General features: G+C 51.2%; 3 protein-coding genes across 6 annotated transcripts in view; all 3 read right to left on the bottom strand.

Annotated features, from left to right (window-relative positions):
- Positions 1–23: 23 nt before the first annotated feature.
- TMEM25 (transmembrane protein 25) lies at positions 24–2,330 on the bottom strand. 4 transcript variants are annotated; one of them, XM_066564538.1, is made up of 6 exons: positions 2,023–2,330; positions 1,694–1,942; positions 1,127–1,417; positions 772–1,053; positions 584–670; positions 24–486 (listed from the first exon to the last, which is right to left on the bottom strand). In XM_066564538.1, the coding sequence occupies exons 1-6, from the start codon at positions 2,105–2,107 to the stop codon at positions 413–415; spliced, it is 1,068 nt and encodes a 355-aa protein (XP_066420635.1). In that variant the 5' UTR covers positions 2,108–2,330; the 3' UTR covers positions 24–412. The 4 variants fall into 4 exon arrangements, with proteins under 4 accessions (XP_066420635.1, XP_066420634.1, XP_066420636.1 ...); XM_066564537.1 differs by having other exon boundaries at positions 1,655–1,942; positions 2,023–2,328; XM_066564539.1 differs by having other exon boundaries at positions 1,655–1,894; positions 2,023–2,328.
- A 460-nt stretch (positions 2,331–2,790) lies between these two features.
- TTC36 (tetratricopeptide repeat domain 36) lies at positions 2,791–3,845 on the bottom strand. The gene is made up of 2 exons (XM_066564541.1): positions 3,554–3,845; positions 2,791–3,317 (listed from the first exon to the last, which is right to left on the bottom strand). Exons 1-2 carry the CDS (start codon positions 3,663–3,665, stop codon positions 2,791–2,793), a joined length of 639 nt encoding a protein of 212 aa, XP_066420638.1. The 5' UTR covers positions 3,666–3,845.
- Positions 3,846–3,949: 104 nt separating this feature from the next.
- Positions 3,950–17,144, bottom strand: part of KMT2A (lysine methyltransferase 2A) — a 32,733-nt gene continuing 19,538 nt past the window's right edge. The window contains exons 26-35 of the mRNA XM_066564540.1: positions 12,625–16,918; positions 12,233–12,313; positions 11,660–11,724; positions 11,109–11,279; positions 10,516–10,590; positions 10,069–10,243; positions 9,570–9,677; positions 9,038–9,121; positions 8,527–8,656; positions 3,950–8,177 (exon numbers count right to left, since the gene is read on the bottom strand). Of these exons, the coding sequence (XP_066420637.1) occupies positions 7,902–8,177; positions 8,527–8,656; positions 9,038–9,121; positions 9,570–9,677; positions 10,069–10,243; positions 10,516–10,590; positions 11,109–11,279; positions 11,660–11,724; positions 12,233–12,313; positions 12,625–16,918 (5,459 nt within the window). The 3' untranslated portion in view covers positions 3,950–7,901. The remainder of the gene's footprint in view (positions 8,178–8,526; positions 8,657–9,037; positions 9,122–9,569; positions 9,678–10,068; positions 10,244–10,515; positions 10,591–11,108; positions 11,280–11,659; positions 11,725–12,232; positions 12,314–12,624; positions 16,919–17,144) is intronic.

Genomic DNA, 17,144 nt, shown 5'->3' with positions numbered 1-17,144 from the left:
TAACCTGTATGGCACCACAGGGATGCTTGGATTCAGTTTATTGCTGTTGGGCTCTCCTCAATCCCTGCTCCGCTGACCTCCCACCCGTCTGCCGCAGCAGCAGGGACAGGGACAAAGAGGATCATGCAGGGAGTCACAAACCTGCTAAAGCAAAGCTGGTGCTTGGCTTTACGGAAGAGGAATCGCAGTGCTAGACCTGGCTATAAACAGTTTTGATGCATTTTGATTATAACAGAATATCAGTAAAGTTCAGGGACTGCATAAACCCATGCCTTGGCTGACAGCACAGCTCCCAAGCCCTGCACAGCACAGAGCTGGGGCTGGTCAGCTGCCACTTCCACCACGGCCTTCCTGGCACCCTCAGCTGCTCGGCTCCTGGCACAGCCCTGGCTCATGGGCCCCACGCTGCAGCTCACAGCCAGATCTCATCACTGCTCATGCTGGGCACTTTGTAGATGCGCCCAGACACTGGGAGCTGGATAAAACCTGCAGGACAAAGAACTCATTGCCTGTTGGGGCAGCCACGGAGCTCCATGTCCCACAACACATCTTTTAGGGCTGCTTGCCCACCTGCTCCCCTTACCAAGCTTGCTGAGGACCAGGGAGTTTTCCAGTCCCAGCAGGGCACTTTCTTCTCCCCTAGCACTGGCTCCTGCATCCTTGGGGGAAGCTGCAGGGAAGCAAAGGAATGAGAGCCAGGACATCTATCCCTCACCCAGACAGGACCTGCAGCCCCACACGTCTCGCTGCACTGGCACATCAGGGTTTTACCTCCATCTTCCTGTGCAAGGTCACCGAGGCGCAGGTTGGGTGGCAGGGACTGGGTCTGGCGGGGCAGACGTGTGCCCTGGGGCTGCGGGGGCTCAGAGCTGCTGCAGTGGGAGCACTGGCTGGGTGGGCTGGGTCCTGCTTGCCCCGGACCTCGCATAAGCTTGGGCAAGCGACATGCCAGGCAGGCAGCACAGGAGCCCAGGCTGAGCAGGGCAGATAGGGCCAGAGCTGCTCCAATGGCAACACCCAGGACAGGCAGCTCCACACGGGCATCCAGCAGACCTGCACCAGCAGTGTAGAGCCCTCAGCACCCTTCCACGGGGCCACTGCACCATGCCCACCCCTCAACAGTTACCTGTGGGCAGGAGGGAGGCAGTGGTGATGCCCACACTGTTGGCTGCACTGATGGAGAGGTTTCCAGCTGTGCAGTTGAGATGGATGTGGAGTGAGTGGTTGGCCAGCCCTGGATAGCTTGTGGCACCCAGGAGGAGGAACTTGGAGGTGTTGGCCATCACATGCCCATCCTGGTCCATCCAGGTGTTGCTGGCAGGTGGGTTGGCTTGCACCAGCACAAAGAGCACCAGGAGAAGGCCAGTGCCCTCAACCTGCTGGTAGTGGGCACCTTCCTGGAGGATCTCTGGCTTATCTGGGTAAAAAACAGGCAGTGAGATGGGGAGGAGGGATGGGGACAACACAGCTAGGAGCAGGATTTGTCTCGCCTGGGTCCAGGAGCGCTTGTCTACCTCGTTTGCACAGGACTGACAAGATGCTACCCTGCTATGGCTGTGGTGGATGCAGGTTATGGTCGTGCCCAAGCTGGATGGGAACCCCACACACCCTCCCCACATCCCAGTCTGGAGCAGGCCGGCACCGTGGACCTTACACTGCACATTGAGAAGGATGGAGATGTTGTAGCTCTCACTGGAGGTCGGGATGATCAGGGAGCAGTTGAGCTGGTGGTCGGAGCGCTGGCCAGTGAAGGTGAGGATGCTGGCAGTGTCTGCAGTCGAGAGGTTGACTTCTTGTTTCTGACCGTTGAGGTACCAGGCCAGCGTGGCACCAGGGGCTGGCCGGGGAGCCCAGCAGGTGAAGATACGACTCTCCCCCTCCTGCAGGGTGCACACTGTTCGCGGCTGCCTCTCAGTGGTGGGGTCCAGTTCCTCCAGTGCTGCTAGAGAGCCCCCCCCACATCAGAGCGGTGGCAGGGGTCCTGCTCTGGGAGTCATGCACCGGACCCCACCACAGCCTCACCTGCCAAGCAGAGCGCCAGGAGGCTGAGCAGCAGTAGCAGCAGGAGGTCAAGGGCAGGCCCCGGCCAGCCGCTGGCACAGCCCATGTTATATCAGCCGTGCTCAGCGCTAGGAGAGGCAGCTAGAGCAGGGACGTGGTGTTCCAGCACACAGTAGGGTCGGAGGATGTGGCCCAGCCGCACCTTACCTGCAGCATTGCTGCTACCGTGTCCAGCCCTGTCTGCAGTGCGGCTCTGCGCCCGGGCCCGGCGGGCAGGGCAGTGCATGCGGCGCAGGGGCGGGCCCGGCACGGCTGCGAGCGCTCGTCCCTCTGGCCGGGCCCCGTCGCCGCCTTCCCGAGCGCGACCGCCGCGCGCAGCCGCGGGGTCGGTGCCGCCGCTTGCGAGGGCGGCCGGGGGCTGCCGGGCCGGGCCGGGGTGTGCGCGTCCCCGCGATTCCCATCTCCCATCTGCAAGGAAGCGGGCCCAGAATTGCGCCCACCGCGCCACCCATCTCACCGGGGCTGTGCACGCTTGGGAATCACACCACAATGCCTCCTGCAATGCCACAAGCGGAGCCCAGGTGCTGGGAACAGAGGGAGCTTTATTCGGGGTGGAGCACAGCGAGACAAACACAGCAAGGTGCTTTGGTACTTTCCCGTCCCTGGCTGTTAGCCAGAGGGAGGAACAGGAGCTCTGGCACCTGAGGTGGACCTTTTCTGGACCTTTCAGACATGTCTGCCTGGGCCAGCTCAGGAGCACGGCTCTACCCAGCCCATCTCCTGCCCGTCTCAGTCGCTCCCGGTCCCATCGGGGTTGCGCAGCCGACCGAACATCTCGCAGAGCATCTGGTTGCAGAGCGCAGAGTAGGGGTTGAGGAGCACGAGCTGCTGTCGGGCGAAGGCGCTGCCCAAGCGCGCTGCGCGCTCGAAGTCCCGCCGGGCGTCCTCGTCCCGCGCCTGCAGCCGGTGGATGAGGCCGCGCTGCACGAAGCTCTGGCAGGCGGCACGGCCGCGGCCGCGGCTCAGCCGTATGGCAGCGTCCAGGTCCTGCAGGGCACCTGGCAACGAGGGCAGGTGTTGGTAGGGGCTGGGGCTTCCAGGAGACCGCCCGCACCTGCGCTGCTCACCTGCCACGTCTCCGCGCAAACGCAGGGCCTGGGCCCGGTTGTTGTAGCCCGAGGCGCGCTCGGGCAGCTGGCGAATGGCCTCGTTGAACCGCTCCAGGGCCGTGCTGATGTCTCCTGACTCGGCCGCAGAAACCCCCTGTAGCTCCAGCTCCCGCACTTGATCCAGCAGCTCCAACGGAAAAGCTTCCACTGTTGCAGTGCAAACGGGAGACCGTGACTGGGAAGTGGAGGCACCAGGACGACCCACGGGGCCCAGTCCCACTGCCACCCTGCACTCCCTGTCCAGAAGGGAACAGACACAGGGCAGGGAGCCTCCTCAAGCAGGCTCTGCTCCCAGCCTGCAGAGCCTCCTTCCCTGCCCACCTGCTTGCCCTGTGGGGACCCTGCTGGCAATTCCAGCGAGAACCTGATGCAGCATCACTCACCTTCGTCCTGGACATCCTCCTCCTCCTCCTCATCCAACCCTGGGATATCCCCAAAAGGGGTGCTGGGGTTGAAGATGGTCTGCAGGACGGCCCTGTCGTTGTCTGTGGCCATGCTGCTGTGTCACTGAGGCCTATGGCAAGGCTGCAGGCACAAGCAGGCTGCCACAGCCCAGTTAATGTTCACCCTGCCTCGTCCTATTGCAGCCTGGGCTGAGGCCCCACCGCCCGGCCAGTGCCCCCAGAGTGACCCAAGGTCACTCGCACACACCGGAGCCGAGGGCTCCGCACTGAACACCCCGTGCAGCCCTTGGTGCTGGCCAGGGGCTCCCATCCCTTGGGAGCGTCTTGGAGAAGAAGCAGCTTCTCAGTTCTCAAGAAGAAATGGAGAGAGCCCTCTGCAGCAATAAACTTGACATGTTTATTAATTAAACTATCACTTAAATAAAAAAAAGTGCATAGAAAATAAACATGTTTAAAAACTCCTTTTTTTTTTTTTACAACTATGTACACTTTTTATTTTTACATTCAGTCTTTTGCAGAGCTTTCAGCATTTTTTTAAACTATTAAAGTATTTCCTTCTTCCCTGTGGCAGGGAGTTAACACTGATGTACTTTAGACACGTTTCCTCTTTTTTTAAAAAAACCCAAAAAACCAAAGCCAAAAAAACAAAAACAAAAAAAAAAACAACCAACCAGTAGATTGGAAGAACACAAGAAAAAAAAAGTTTTGTTATACATGATAAGTTGTCAAGAAATGTATTTCTAGAACATAACCTTGCCTTTGCAGAGCTTTTTTTTTTCCTTTTTTTTTTTTTTGTTTTTTGAAACAATTATTCACCTATCTGTAGTTACTAAAGAGACTGTAAGTTCAATAAAAGAAACACCACAAGTATAGTTCTCGGCCGATAGACGAAGCTACTGTACCTTGTTAAAAAGATACCAGGAAAGCACAGAGCACATTTTTCCCTATATGTAGGTGGTACCCCAACATTCATAACCAAAACAAGAGGAAGGAAAGGAAGAAACCAAGTTGTACAAGTACTGACTGTAACAAGAAGGGCCAGGAAAGGCCAAACCACCCGCTCCCAGCTTCTGGCCCTGGCTGCCAGTGGGGAGTGAGCAGCAAGGCTTTCCTGGAGCTGTGAGCAACTGTAACACAATCCTTATCTATAGTGTTAAAGAGAATTAAAAGCCATGAACCGATACTGAACTAGGCTTCATTACACGGTGCATTACTATATTAGTTCCTATATATATTGTATTTATAGTTATAAAAAAATTTGCAAGTGTTGAGAGTGGACCAGTGTATGGGTGAATGGCATGATTCTGCACAGACCGTCCTGCTGAAGAACTTGGTATTGCTTTGAAATGAAAGAAAACCAGAAAAAAAAAGATACCCAGCCCTTTGCAATGACCCGCTTCTCCTTAAAAAAAAAACATGTCGGTTTGTACAAAAAAAACCCAAAAACGCCCTAAGGTTCCTTTTTTAGTATTTTCAGATACCATGATCTGCGTCAGTCCTTATAAAATATACATTCATACACGGGGAGCTGGGCGCTCCTGGCCAGCCCGGGCCGAGGCAGGCAGGCTCAGCTGCCCTGGTGTCCCCCGAGCCCGGGCTGGCCACGGCGGGTGCAGCTCCCGGGGGTACAGAGAGTTTCACTGGCCACAGCGGCGCCTGCCGAGGCAGCCGCCACGGGAATAGCAGCAAAGCGGGCGGCCCGCGGGCTCGGCTGGTCCCGGGGGAGGAGGGTGCCTGGCACTTGGCTCTGGGGACTCCTGAGGCACAGCGCTCCCCTCCACCCTCCTTCCCACTTCTCCCCATGCGGGGTGGCTCTGGGCAGCGCTTCCCAGTGGAACCTCCTCCTGCAGCCAGGAAATCGGGGAGCGCGGGGTGAGAAAGCGTAGCTGAGCTCTGGGATAAATCAGGGGCTTTGCCATGGCGAGGGCTATGCCCCCGCCCCGCGTCAGAAACGGAAGGAAAAGGGCCAAGAGCAGCTGTGCTCCGGGCCACAGGGCCCAAATCCCCCGGGTGGGCACTCTCTGGGCTCCTCAAAGTATGTGCGTTCCCAAACTGTCAGTGCATCAAATCATCTCAGTAACAAATGCAGCCTCAATGTGACTTTGCTTTCAACAGTTACCAACAAATTATCCTCACACAGTGCAATAACAAAAGGAAATCGGCAGGTTCTGAACCTCCGAGCGCCGCTGTTCCTTCTCAGGGCAGAGGAAGAAGTCTCAAGACCAGAGAGGAGTGGATGGGGGATGCCCCTCTGAGAGACCTGGGGAGTCAGCAGGCACTCCCAGTCCCTTCCCCACCAACTGCCAGTGCCGGTTCAGAGCAGCCCTTGGATACACCAGCTCCAGGAAGAGTGGCTCCTGTAACAACTGCAACCTAACCACCAGGAAAGCTCGGAAAAGCTCGGGCGCTTTCTGCTTTCCCTTCTGTGCAGAAAAACCCATCTGCCTTTGAAGGACAGACTCTGGCAGGAGGTGTGTGTCTCAGACTGGTCTCCCAGCAAAGAGGTATTGAGGGTCACGTCTCATCCTGTCTTGCTTTTCCTTTTTAAACCCTTGCAGGATACCAGTATGGGCAAGGCAGAATCAAACTATCTGCCCGAGTCACACACTGTCCTCCCACAGAGCGAAACTCATTCCATGCTGGGCAGCTCTCCCTCCTGCCCCCATCCTTATGGGCAAATACAGTTTAAGGTCCAGTCAACCCTCCCGGAGACAGTTACTAAAGTCAAAAAGGCAGAACAAGAGTAGAAAACAAAACTAAAGCAACCCCCCCACTGGAGAAAGGCTCAGACTGTGTCCAGCCAGGTATTTCCTAGAACCATCCTATGAAAATAAAAAAATCATTAAAAAGAGATTCTCTTAAATTAGGATAATACCACTGTAAAAAGCCTCGTCATAAGTGCTTTCCCCTATGAAGTGCTTCTCATAGAAAAATATACAAAATATATTTACATTTATAAAACCTTAAATACTAAACTGTAAACAGAACAGAGCAGAATCCAATGTTGTCACCGTCAGGCTTGGGTCTCTCATTTGTCTCTCTCTGGTTTTGCTCTGAGGCACAGGGCAGACCCCATAGGGAGGAGAACTCACACTGCTCCAACCAGGACAGTGGTGTCCCTCAACCTGCTCAGACCTGGCCTGGTTCCTCATCCACTGTGCCAATGCCTCCTGCGTTTCCTATGCATGTCGGGATGCTGCAGACGAGCCCAGCTGGCACTTGGCCTTGCCTTTGCAGAGAACTTTGGCTCCGTTTTGGTGTCCTTCTGTGTCTTCTGGGGAACACAACATGACTACACCCAGACGACTGACCATGGCAGGCTGCAGGGGCACTCTCCTGCCTGCCCCCCCAGGCCTGGGACACTGTGGCAGGGCAGGGCAGGGCAGAGCAGAGCGGGTGCCTCCACACCAGTCCTTCCCAGCTCCTGCTCTACAGCGGTGTGTGGCCAAGGCCGGGCTGGCTCACACTCCCTCCTCTCTCTAGAGATCTCAGTTCCTCGAGACACTGCTGGCTGGCTGTGCCAGGAGCTCGCTGGACAGAGGAGGAACCCAGCTGCTGGAGACAGGACCCAGAGGACTACCTCCCTCCCACATGGCCCAGAGGGAGTGCTGGTGAACGGGAGCCTTTGCTAGCAAAGATTTACAGTGCCCGAACTGTTGGCACAAGCCCTCCTTGCCAAAGAATGCCAGGAGCTCCCCTGCTCTCAGGCAGGGATTTCAGAGCAATATGTCAGCCAAACTCTTCTTGTGTCTAGTTGTGGGCTGCTCTTTCCTGCTCTCCTCAGGAGCAGCCAAGCCAGCCCCCCGCACACCTACTCCCACTCACACATAGTGTTTTGCAGACATGCAGTCCCTGGGGGCTGCTGGCAAGGCACAGACCTTCTCCCCAGGAGGCAAGCTCAAATACTGCACTACCCAACCACTGACTCAGCCCTAGGAAGGAGAGCTCTGGCCAGGAGACAGAGAGGGACACGACCCACGACTGCTGCCCTGTGCCTGGGCCTGGGGTGACCTCCCCTCTCCTCTCCCACTCATTAGCCCCACGCTGAGAAACAAATATGGGGGCGGGGGGAAATGAGAATAGCAAAAACATAACCATGCTGATCTTCTCCAGCCGCCCATGTCTCTCACAAGGGTGAGTGTGCACATGCGAGACATGAAGATGTGGACTCGGACAAACACAGCCGCCAGTCTCAGGTCCCTGAGCCCAGTCCATCTTCACTCCTGCTTCTGGCCTCTCTGTCCTGTCTGAGTGGCCGGGGAGGGGCTCACTCCAAGCTTTGGTTCACCCCAGGCCCTGCAGGGCTCACTTGCAGCTGACGGAAGTTCTAGTTTAAAAACTTCCTGCACTTCTTGGCACCGCAGTTACAGGGCAGTTTGTTGCTGGCGTCTTCAATGGGGAACTTATAGTCATAAGTGAGCTCTTCCCCTCGGTAGATTTTGCGCATGGCAAAGATGACAATGTGTTTCTGGCCATCGATGTTGATGACCCGAGAGTAGCAGTTGGGCTCGCAGGAGTGGTTGATGAAGCGGGCTGCGTTCCCGTGCATGGTGGCATCCACCACCTCGGAGTCATCAATGCGGAACATGTAGCACCCGATGCCCTGTGCAGGGAGGACAGAGGAGGATTAGTGCAGGCAGGGCAGCACACCTGCCCCAGCAGACAGCCCAGCTCTGAGGAGCATCTGCAGCCACTCTCCACTGGGCCTCACACACTCCTGCCTGAATCATTTCATGCCCACATTCACTGAGACTAATCTGAGACCCTGCCCAGACCACAGAAGGGAAAGAAGTGCCTCTAAAGCTCCAGCTAGAATGAAAATAACCCAAGAAATCAGTAAACACAATTTGAGACGTCCCCAACAGAATTTTCTATAGGCCTGTCCTACCTTCACAGCCACTTTTTAGCTCTCCCAAACTCTTTAAGAACACCTACAAAAGCCCAAAACTCACCTTACTGTCGTAGTATTTCTCTCGTTTGTCAGTGAGGATGGAGCGAATGACATTGCCTGAATATTCGATCACCATCTCACCTGCATCGATGTTCCTTTTGCAGAACAGACCCCGGCCATGGATAGGAGACCTAAAATGCAGTAAGAAAAGCAAATTATTTCAAACGAGACAAGCAAAGTTCAAAAACATCAGATTGCAAAGGCTGCAAAAAACAGGCTGTGACAAGGACCGCTGTTGTCATACTGTTAACCCTTCTCTAAGGGAACACTAACAAGACCACAACCAGGTCACTCTGCCTACATCTGAGCTATTACCAAGGTAAAGCCAGCAAGGAGCAAGTGGTCTTTGCTGAGGATTACTTTTCAAATACATAACTTGGGCAGAGAGGAGGAAGAGGGAAAAAAATCTCAAGCCTGCTTTTGCCCTCAGTTTTGCAGTCTGGCTTCACAGAAGGTTTCCAGTTTCCACCTTCCCCTATCCTATGGACAATGGTACCAGAGCAAAACCGTACCTGTAGACACCAACTGCCTCCTTGGAGGTCTTCTTCAAGTGCCGGAAGCGCATGGGCATTGGCAGATCCATACTGGTTGCCCTCCTGGAACAAAGAGGCACAGCTAAGTGATGACCTGTATACGAGACTCTGTGCCATGTATTATCTGGGGCACTTTCCAAGGTGGAGTAATTTATACACTGTACAATTCAGACACTGCAACCTTCAGATAATACAATCAAAATAAATGCAGTGTTTTCATATATATATATATATATCTAAAAGATAATTTCCTTTCTTTCCTCCTCAAATTCTCATCAGATTGTTTTCATTGTCAAGGAAAAGAAGCATTTGAAGGCAGACCAGTCCGGTGGTCACCTTCAGCTGTCACTTCTTTTGTTACTGCAGAAGTCACCTCTATATCTGGCAGTGCTTGACAGCTTTCAATGTTTAAATACCCCTCAAAGCACACAACCCTTAACTAAGTGTGATCTGCTCATTTTAACACCTCAATACTATTTTCCCCTTTGAACCTTTAAGCCCTGCTGCATACCGAGCTGATTTCAGCTGCACTTCTTCTTCTTCCTCGTCATTCGGGTTGTATTCTGGTGGCTGTCGGTGTTTAGACGCCAAGAAATTAAACATATCAAATGCAGATTTCCTGCAATTTAAAGAGACCAAAGGGAGTTTGTTTTACTGACTGAAAATAAACGTGGTTGCCACAACAGTCTGACATGTTTACTGTCTCACACCTCCCCTACTCTGCCCTCCCTTAAAGCCCAGTGCATCAGGGCAGACACAGCAGGTTCTGAGAACCTCCAGTAACAGCCTCAGCCAGGAAAGGAAAGCTTTGTTAAACCAAAGGGGCCACAAAGTGGCACAGGAAAATATGCAGAATTCAAAGATGCTGAATGGTTGATTTTCATGTGCCAGTTTTTAACATTTATCTGAGAGCTCTAGTGCTGCCGAGATTTGCTGCTCCTGCCCTGCCACAGCATAAGTGATGGAGCCAAAGGGCCATAAACCCCAATACTGACAAGGCTCACACTTGCCTCAGGTGGACTTCAGCCCGAGCAGAGCCATGTGGGTTCAAAGGAGGTTCATTGGCCTCCTCTGGCTTGTGAAATCTGAACTTGTAGTTGTGGCAGTGCTTTGCTCCATACAGTTGCTCTATCAGGAACACAACAGTATCATGGATAATCCCCAACATCCTCAAACCGTTCACACCTGGAACAAGAAGTAGAGCACAACAAACACTAATTATCAGTACAGACTTGGAGCAGGAAGATACAGCAGCTTGTCACAAAGAGCTGGGACACTACACAGCTGTCACAGCAGCACTGTATTAGCTATTGCATTCTATGTGAGAGTTTCTAATCCTTCCATTGGGAAGAAATTACCCTCCATAAAGCCTGCAGCAGGTTAACTGGAACTACTGAGAGTCTAAGACCCTCACAGAAAGATCTACTTGCTCTCCTATGTTCAGCACAGGCTGTTACCTGCAAAGGACAGCTGCTTCAGGCGGGCGTTTGAACGGGCCTCTTGCACCTTGTCAGTCAGAGACTTCCAGGCATCTGCAGCACACACACAGATGACAAATGGTGACAGGGTATCCGAGCACTGGGATACTCATATTTAAATAAACTAATTGGAGAATATGACGTTTCCAACTTTCCACAGGCCATAAATTAAGATCCTTGGATCTAATTGCTTTCATTCTCTTGCAAATTCATATTGGCATAAGGCAGGGTGTTCAGCAATTGGTCTGGAGGAAAAGTCTGGACACCCAATACTCCACTGTGTGATCCACACTGCCTGTTTCTTGACAAACTACGGTTCAACATCATTGGTCAATTGATAAAACAAAATGGGTCAGTGATATATATATAATAGGTCTCTGAATATATTATACTGCAAAATAAATAATAGAATCCAGACATTATCAGGAACTAGGATTGTTCTAGGGCTGTAAACCAAGAGATTTCTCTTTCTCTTTTTTTTAAATCTATAAATTAAGCAAATAAGAGGTCCTCAGAAGTAATAATTTTACTTCTAGTAAGGACAGCTAAAACCAACACTGTGCAGTTCTCACCTTCAATGCTTTCTGCGCAGATCTGAAAACCATCATCACTAGAGATCTCAAAAACCAAACCTTTTTTTGGTTTCTTCTCACCAAGACACTCTTTTCTCTTTTGTTCTTGCTGAAGCCAAAACATAAGAGGGGAGCTGAAAGTGCCCTCTTCTTCCTCAAGAGCTTTTGAGCCTAGAAAAGACAGAAGTCAGCATGAAGATGGGAATTGGAAAGAACGATTTTTACACCTGGTGTTCCACGATTGAAAATAACTTACTGACTTGCCTTTTCACCAGCAAATCCAGCCAAGAAAAAAATTCTAGAGTGTTGCAGTAAGAGTGTGAAATCTCAAGTGCTGAAATTCTCACAAACTAAAAACAGAGACAAAACTATTTGTCCAAGATCTACAAATAGCAAACAAACCTTTCCTCCCCTTATAGCAAGGGTAACACAAACTAATAGTTCTGATCCTTTTCCTGACAGAATGACAAACACAAAAATCAGATCTTCAAACACCACTTTCCCAATCCTGAAGAATTCTGAGACTAGGTGTTTTTGAAGAAGTGACATACCTGCATTTTCTTGCTCATTTATTGAGTTCTGTGTTGACTGAGGTTCTGGGACCACAGCTGGTTGCCTTGGGAGGGAAGGAGGAGAACATGGAGAAAAACAGCTAACAACCTGCCTCATTTCCTCACCAACCCTGAGCAGCAGTCTTAGACAGATGCAAGAATCTTTTTCCAGATCAAATGTTCTGACATCAATTCAGTTGGAAATGAACAAACAAAAGGATTCTACTCAGTAGCATTTCTGTTTGCAGCCTCTGTCAGTCTGTGGGCAGCAGCCTAATTCCACACAGCCTGTGACCCGCTCTCGGTGTCAGCCCTACTCAGGATTAAGGTGCAGACCAACACACAATCAGACACCGCTGAATGAGCATCTCCTCAGCAGGCACTGAGCTTCCCAGAACTACATGCAGCTTAATGCAAAATGATTCCATATTGCATCAAATTGTGACTGTACATTCCCCACTGAAAGCTCCCCAGGCATTTTAACTAGGAATGCCAGACTTCCTGCATTCTCCAAACAAATGTCCTTCAGCTCAAGCGAGCAGAACCACACAGAAAGGTCTGTTCAACCCTTACCCTGCAGACTGCCCATGTGGCTTCTGCAATGGCTGATCTACACTGGCTGCATCCTGCGCATCTGCCTTCACAGCAGGAGTCCTGGAAGAAAAAGATTTGGGAACATTCAAAGTATCTGCCAACCCATGTGTGCCATAAATGAGACTGGAAAGCAGGAATGTATCCATTGGGAATTGCCAACATGGATTTGGCAGTTCTGCAGAATTACACAAGTAACAACAACAGCTTGCAAGATACAGAGAACCAGATCATGCTTCCAGCTCCACATCAGAATCAAAAGTTGCACTTCACAATTTGCCTTGACTTGCACAACTTGCTGGAGAAACTAGTGCAAGATTCTCTCATACTGTTACAAAACCTCAGGGATGAGCAAAACCAAACTCTCCTCTTACCCTGTAACTGAGACTGGGGGTACAGCAACAGCCCCTTTTTCGGGAATGTGAGCTTCAGAAGAACCAGTCCATGCGTGAGAGGTTTTGTGCTTCTTTCCATTCCCTTTGTCTAATAATGGCTGGATGCGTTTGACTTTTGGCTTCATTTTTGTGGCACCCAGCACAGAGCTACTCGCAGACTGCTGCCCAGGTGATGGGGAGCCTCCTGGAGATGCTGAGCTGGCATGCATCACTGATGAGGAAGCCTTGCTTTGTTCAAGTCCAGTATTGTTTGGAACATCGACCAGCTGCGGAAAGCTTGACAACTGTGTGGTTGCTGGAACTGTGCTAAGGTCCAGCTGGGAGGATGCAACCCCGGTTTTGTTGGCTAAAAGCTGTGACATGTGCTGAAGCTGGTAGGAGCCTTCTGGGTCAGCAGACGATGGAGCAACTGTCATGCCCATTGTCTGTGCTGAGGGTAGAACACAAATGCTTGATGCAGCTGTCATGGCTGCCGTAGACGGAGTCTGAGATGCTCCCAGTTGCGAAAACATCCCAGAACTTGGTGGCAAAGTCATATGCTGCTCCTGAAGACCAAGGCTTTGCTGACTAGCTTTGATCAGGAGGTTGCTTATAGAACCAAGGTCCCCCAATAATCCAGGGCTTGTTAATGTTACTGAACTTTGTCCCAAAACGTGACCAGGAACTGACCCGCCAGTACTAGGGGCTGCTGTGGCCTGCATGGATACAACGTTCAGCACTGAGGAACTCGACGTTAGGCCTGATACAGGCCCTGCTGGGAGGTGACTGGCATCTGCACCAATAATGCTGGGAGATGTGCTCACTGCAGTAGTAGTGGTCCCACCTTGGGGGAGCAAAGATGTTTGCTCAAAATACATGACCCCAGACTTTGACCTTTTGATAATATTGGGAACGGTTCTATGGGATGTTGAATTCGCAATGGTTCCCAAGTCCAGGGGGTGGTTAGAAATCTGGGAAGGAGCAAAATTAATTAAGGTCATGTTGGAGACCATATCAGAAGGAGCTATAGCAGAAGGGGTTCCAGAAGGAGCCAACTTCTTGTTCTTCCGTGACTGCAGACGAGATATGGGCCGTTTCTTGCCCAGGGCAGCAGCTGGTGTAGAAGCAGCAGTACCAAGGTCTGTCCTCTGACTAGCTTCAGACACTAAGAGCTGAGGATCAGGGGGTGGCTGCACCCCAATTAGAAGACCTGGTGAAGGACTGCTGATGTTTGGTGGGAAGCCTGTCTGAGCAGGCGTGGAGAAGGGATGTATATGCTGGTGATGGGACATGGGCAGTATACCCTTGCTCGTGGGAGGGAATAACGACTGAGATGGAGGCAAGCTCGGATTCAATCCTGTGGTCAGTGTGAGCCCACTCCCCATAGGCCCCAGCACTGAAGTGTTGGTTTCCATCACACTCTGTGCAGAACTAACAGAAGGTGTTAACTGTATCTTTTGGGTGACACCGTTGGGAAGAGTTTGGAGGACGTACAGGGGCTGCATGTTTTGATTAACTACCAGAAGTTTTTCTGCAGCTGGCTTGAGGTGGGGTGGAGTTGTCTGCACCGAAGCGTTGGAGATTTGCGAGGGGCCAGGACTGTCAGTGGAGTTTGGCACGTACTTCTGGCTCTGGAGAGGAACAGTGGGTGATACTGGCACCTGGATCCCCGGAGTCCCACTGTTTCTTGTTAAATCTTGGTTGCTGCCATGTCCTTGCTCGACAGGGCCGCAGGCTGGGCTGGCTATGTGCTCTGCATCTATGTGACCCTGGATGAAGTGATCAGGAGTCATGTGTCCTTCGGGGCTTGGGTCTACCCCTGGACTCAGGAGAGCTGTGTCGCCTTCTCCTGAGGCAGATTTTTCTGTGACTGTCACTCTCTTCTCCCCAGACTCTGTGGAAGGCAAGGCCAGCATTGACCTCTCTCCTGAGGAGGGAAGTGAAGACTCTGAAATGACGGCAAGCCTGTTGTGATTTTGGCTGGGCACCGTAGGGCTGCGAGTGGTCAGAACAGAGAGATCAGAAGGAAGCTCCAGTGGCAACTCAAATTGCTCCTCTGCAGATATGGAGGAAGAGACACTGCTGTCCACTGGTTCGGCGGTGGGCAGCTGCTGGGAGAACACCTCAAACAAACCCATATCCTTGCCACGGTTGCTGTCAAGACCTAAACCTTCTCCAAGCGTGAGGAGTTCAGATGATGAGGACTCCGGACTTTCTCCCAAGGCCTGCATAGATGGAGTGTTCTTCAGCACAAAGTCCATGATGTCGGAAGGGAGTATGTTCCCACAGTCATCACTGTTGTTATTGTCAGAGTCGGATTTCAGAAGTTCTGTGTTGAAAGTATCCAGTAAGTTCTTGTCAGCAGGTGTGCTTGCATGAGCCCTGCGGCCCGTTTCCAACGAGCTCAGCTGCGCTTCCAGAGAGTCCTGACCCTGAGCTTTAACCCTGCTCACAGGATGGCAGTTATCAATCTTGGGGTCAGTCTTGTGGACGGTGGAGCTCTTGGTGACTTTCTCACCAGCTTCTTCAGTTCTATCCAGCTTTAAGTTCTCTGTCCCATTCTCTTTGCCACTCCTTTTAGTTACTTGGCTGACTTTTCTGCTTGTTGCTGTGACACTTGTATCACTTTCAGTTCCATCATCCACACCGTCGAGCTGTGAGATTTTTGGAAGATCACACTGCTCCTCCTCCCTGAATAAGCTATGGGATGCCAGCCTCTCCTCTGTGTTTGAGGAAACCACAGTCCTTGTGAAATTGTAGTAGTATAAGTCGTCCTCATCTGATGTGCTCAAATCATCTGCTCCATCCACTTGTCCTTCTGCAGACCGCTTCCCTCGCTTCTTGCCCGTTGAGTTACTGTAGAAGGGAATGTCTTCCTCTCCATAGGATCTCACACCATACAGAGGAGTCAATCCAAAGAACATATTGGATCTGGCCCGAGCACTTCTCCTTGGATACCTCCGCTTGTATGAGCCTTCTTCTTGAGCTTTAGCACCATCCTGGAGCATCAAGCTGTTATCTTGAATGGCCAAATTTTCATATGTGTTATTCTGAGATTCCTGTGTTGGTGGTTCATTTGGACTTCCCTGAATTACAGGGTTCTCTTCTGGGCTTTCTGAAGCTGAGGAGGGCTCTGCCAAAGGAGCCAGGTCTGCCCCTGCAGACTGAGTTTCAGCATCACTTTCCTGCTGTGCATTTTTAGACTGGTTTTCACTTTCCATTTTGAGAGGAGTCAGAGTAACTTTAACGGTGCGTTTCCTGGGTGCCTGTGATTCCTTAGGGGCTATTTCAGCCTGCACTGCAGTCCCTTTAGATGGCCCTTGTGAAGACGGAGACTTATCACCAGCTTTTTCAGCGGGAATATTATTACATAACCTCTGACTAATTTGTTCAGTTGCCAAACCCTGATTGCCAAAGTCTGCTTTCAGTTCATCACTGCCTACTGCTTGACTTGTCTCTGTAAGAGATTTCAGGGAATGCTTCTCTTTAAAACTGTCTTTCATTAACTTTTTGCCTTTATGACGTTTATCTCTGGGGGCAGTAACTACCTGCTCACTTGCTGCAGGAGATCTATTGTTTACTCCAGCAGCCTTCAAGGTTTTTGCATCCATCTCATCAACCGCAGTTGTTTTCTCTGGCAGTAAAGGTTCCATGTGCTGATCTCTGTCTTTCCTTGGGCCCCTCTGATGCAAAGGTGGAAAGGGTATTGCTTCTTTGGAAGAAAATGATCCTGAACACTCTTGAAAGGTTCCTATTTTATTCATTTCCATGGCTGATGAACTGGTTGGCTGAGTGGACACTTTGGAGCTTCCTCCAGAAACAAAAGTATGAGACAAATAATCTGGGTCCTTTGAGGCTTTGATCTTCTCTCCCTTAGAAGGTGCACTTTTGGCTACGAAATCTGAACTGCTGGAATGTTTCCCTTCTGTAGATTGAGATGCATCCAGCTGGTAAGTTTTATTTCCAGTTGTAGCCACTGTTTTCTGGGAGCCTGAACTGGTAGAGCAACTTTGAACTGGAGCACTTGGAGGACCTGTGCTTACTGACCCTACAAAGCGGTCAGTACTTTTGACAGTAGGTTCATATTCTGAAGAGGCCCCCATGCTGGAAACTGAAGACACGCTGTGCCTGGAGTAAGTGCTCCCAGCTCGTGTAGGGGAAATCATCCGGAGTTTGGATTGTTGCTGTGACAGAGAGGAGGTGCTGTGTCTCCGAGAACCAATGCTCTTCAGCCCCGAGGACAGCAAAGGATCTCCCACTGTCACTATTTCATGGGTCACTGGGGTAGGACTTCCTGAGAAACAAAGGCAAGAGAGACTGTCAGATGATCTTAAATCTTCACAATGAATGCACATCCAATTCCTTCAGACAAAACAGAAGAAATTAAAGCCCAGGAGAACTTTTTAGCCAAACAACACCAACATACAGTGTTTATACTTTAGACAGATGTTAAAAACCTGATACCTTCAACCAGGATTCAGCAAGTTTGTATTTTAGGGTTTGGCATCTCAACTTTAGAT

This window comes from Molothrus aeneus, chromosome 22, assembly GCF_037042795.1.
Source record: "Molothrus aeneus isolate 106 chromosome 22, BPBGC_Maene_1.0, whole genome shotgun sequence".
Taxonomy (NCBI): domain Eukaryota; kingdom Metazoa; phylum Chordata; class Aves; order Passeriformes; family Icteridae; genus Molothrus; species Molothrus aeneus.
Note: the sequence above shows the minus strand (reverse complement) of the source record. Positions and strands in the feature narration are given on the sequence as shown.

Coding starts and splice junctions, on each gene's coding strand:
- TMEM25 (XM_066564536.1), bottom strand. CDS start 2,107: ATGGGCTGTGCCAGCGGCTGGCCGGGGCCTGCCCTTGACCTCCTGCTG. Junction 1,054..1,126: donor TGCCTCCCTCCTGCCCACAG/GTAACTGTTGAG, acceptor CTGCTGGTGCAG/GTCTGCTGGATGCCCGTGTG. Junction 671..771: donor CCTTGCACAGGAAGATGGAG/GTAAAACCCTGA, acceptor GCTTCCCTGCAG/CTTCCCCCAAGGATGCAGGA.
- TTC36 (XM_066564541.1), bottom strand. CDS start 3,665: ATGGCCACAGACAACGACAGGGCCGTCCTGCAGACCATCTTCAACCCC. Junction 3,318..3,553: donor GGAGGATGTCCAGGACGAAG/GTGAGTGATGCT, acceptor GCACTGCAACAG/TGGAAGCTTTTCCGTTGGAG.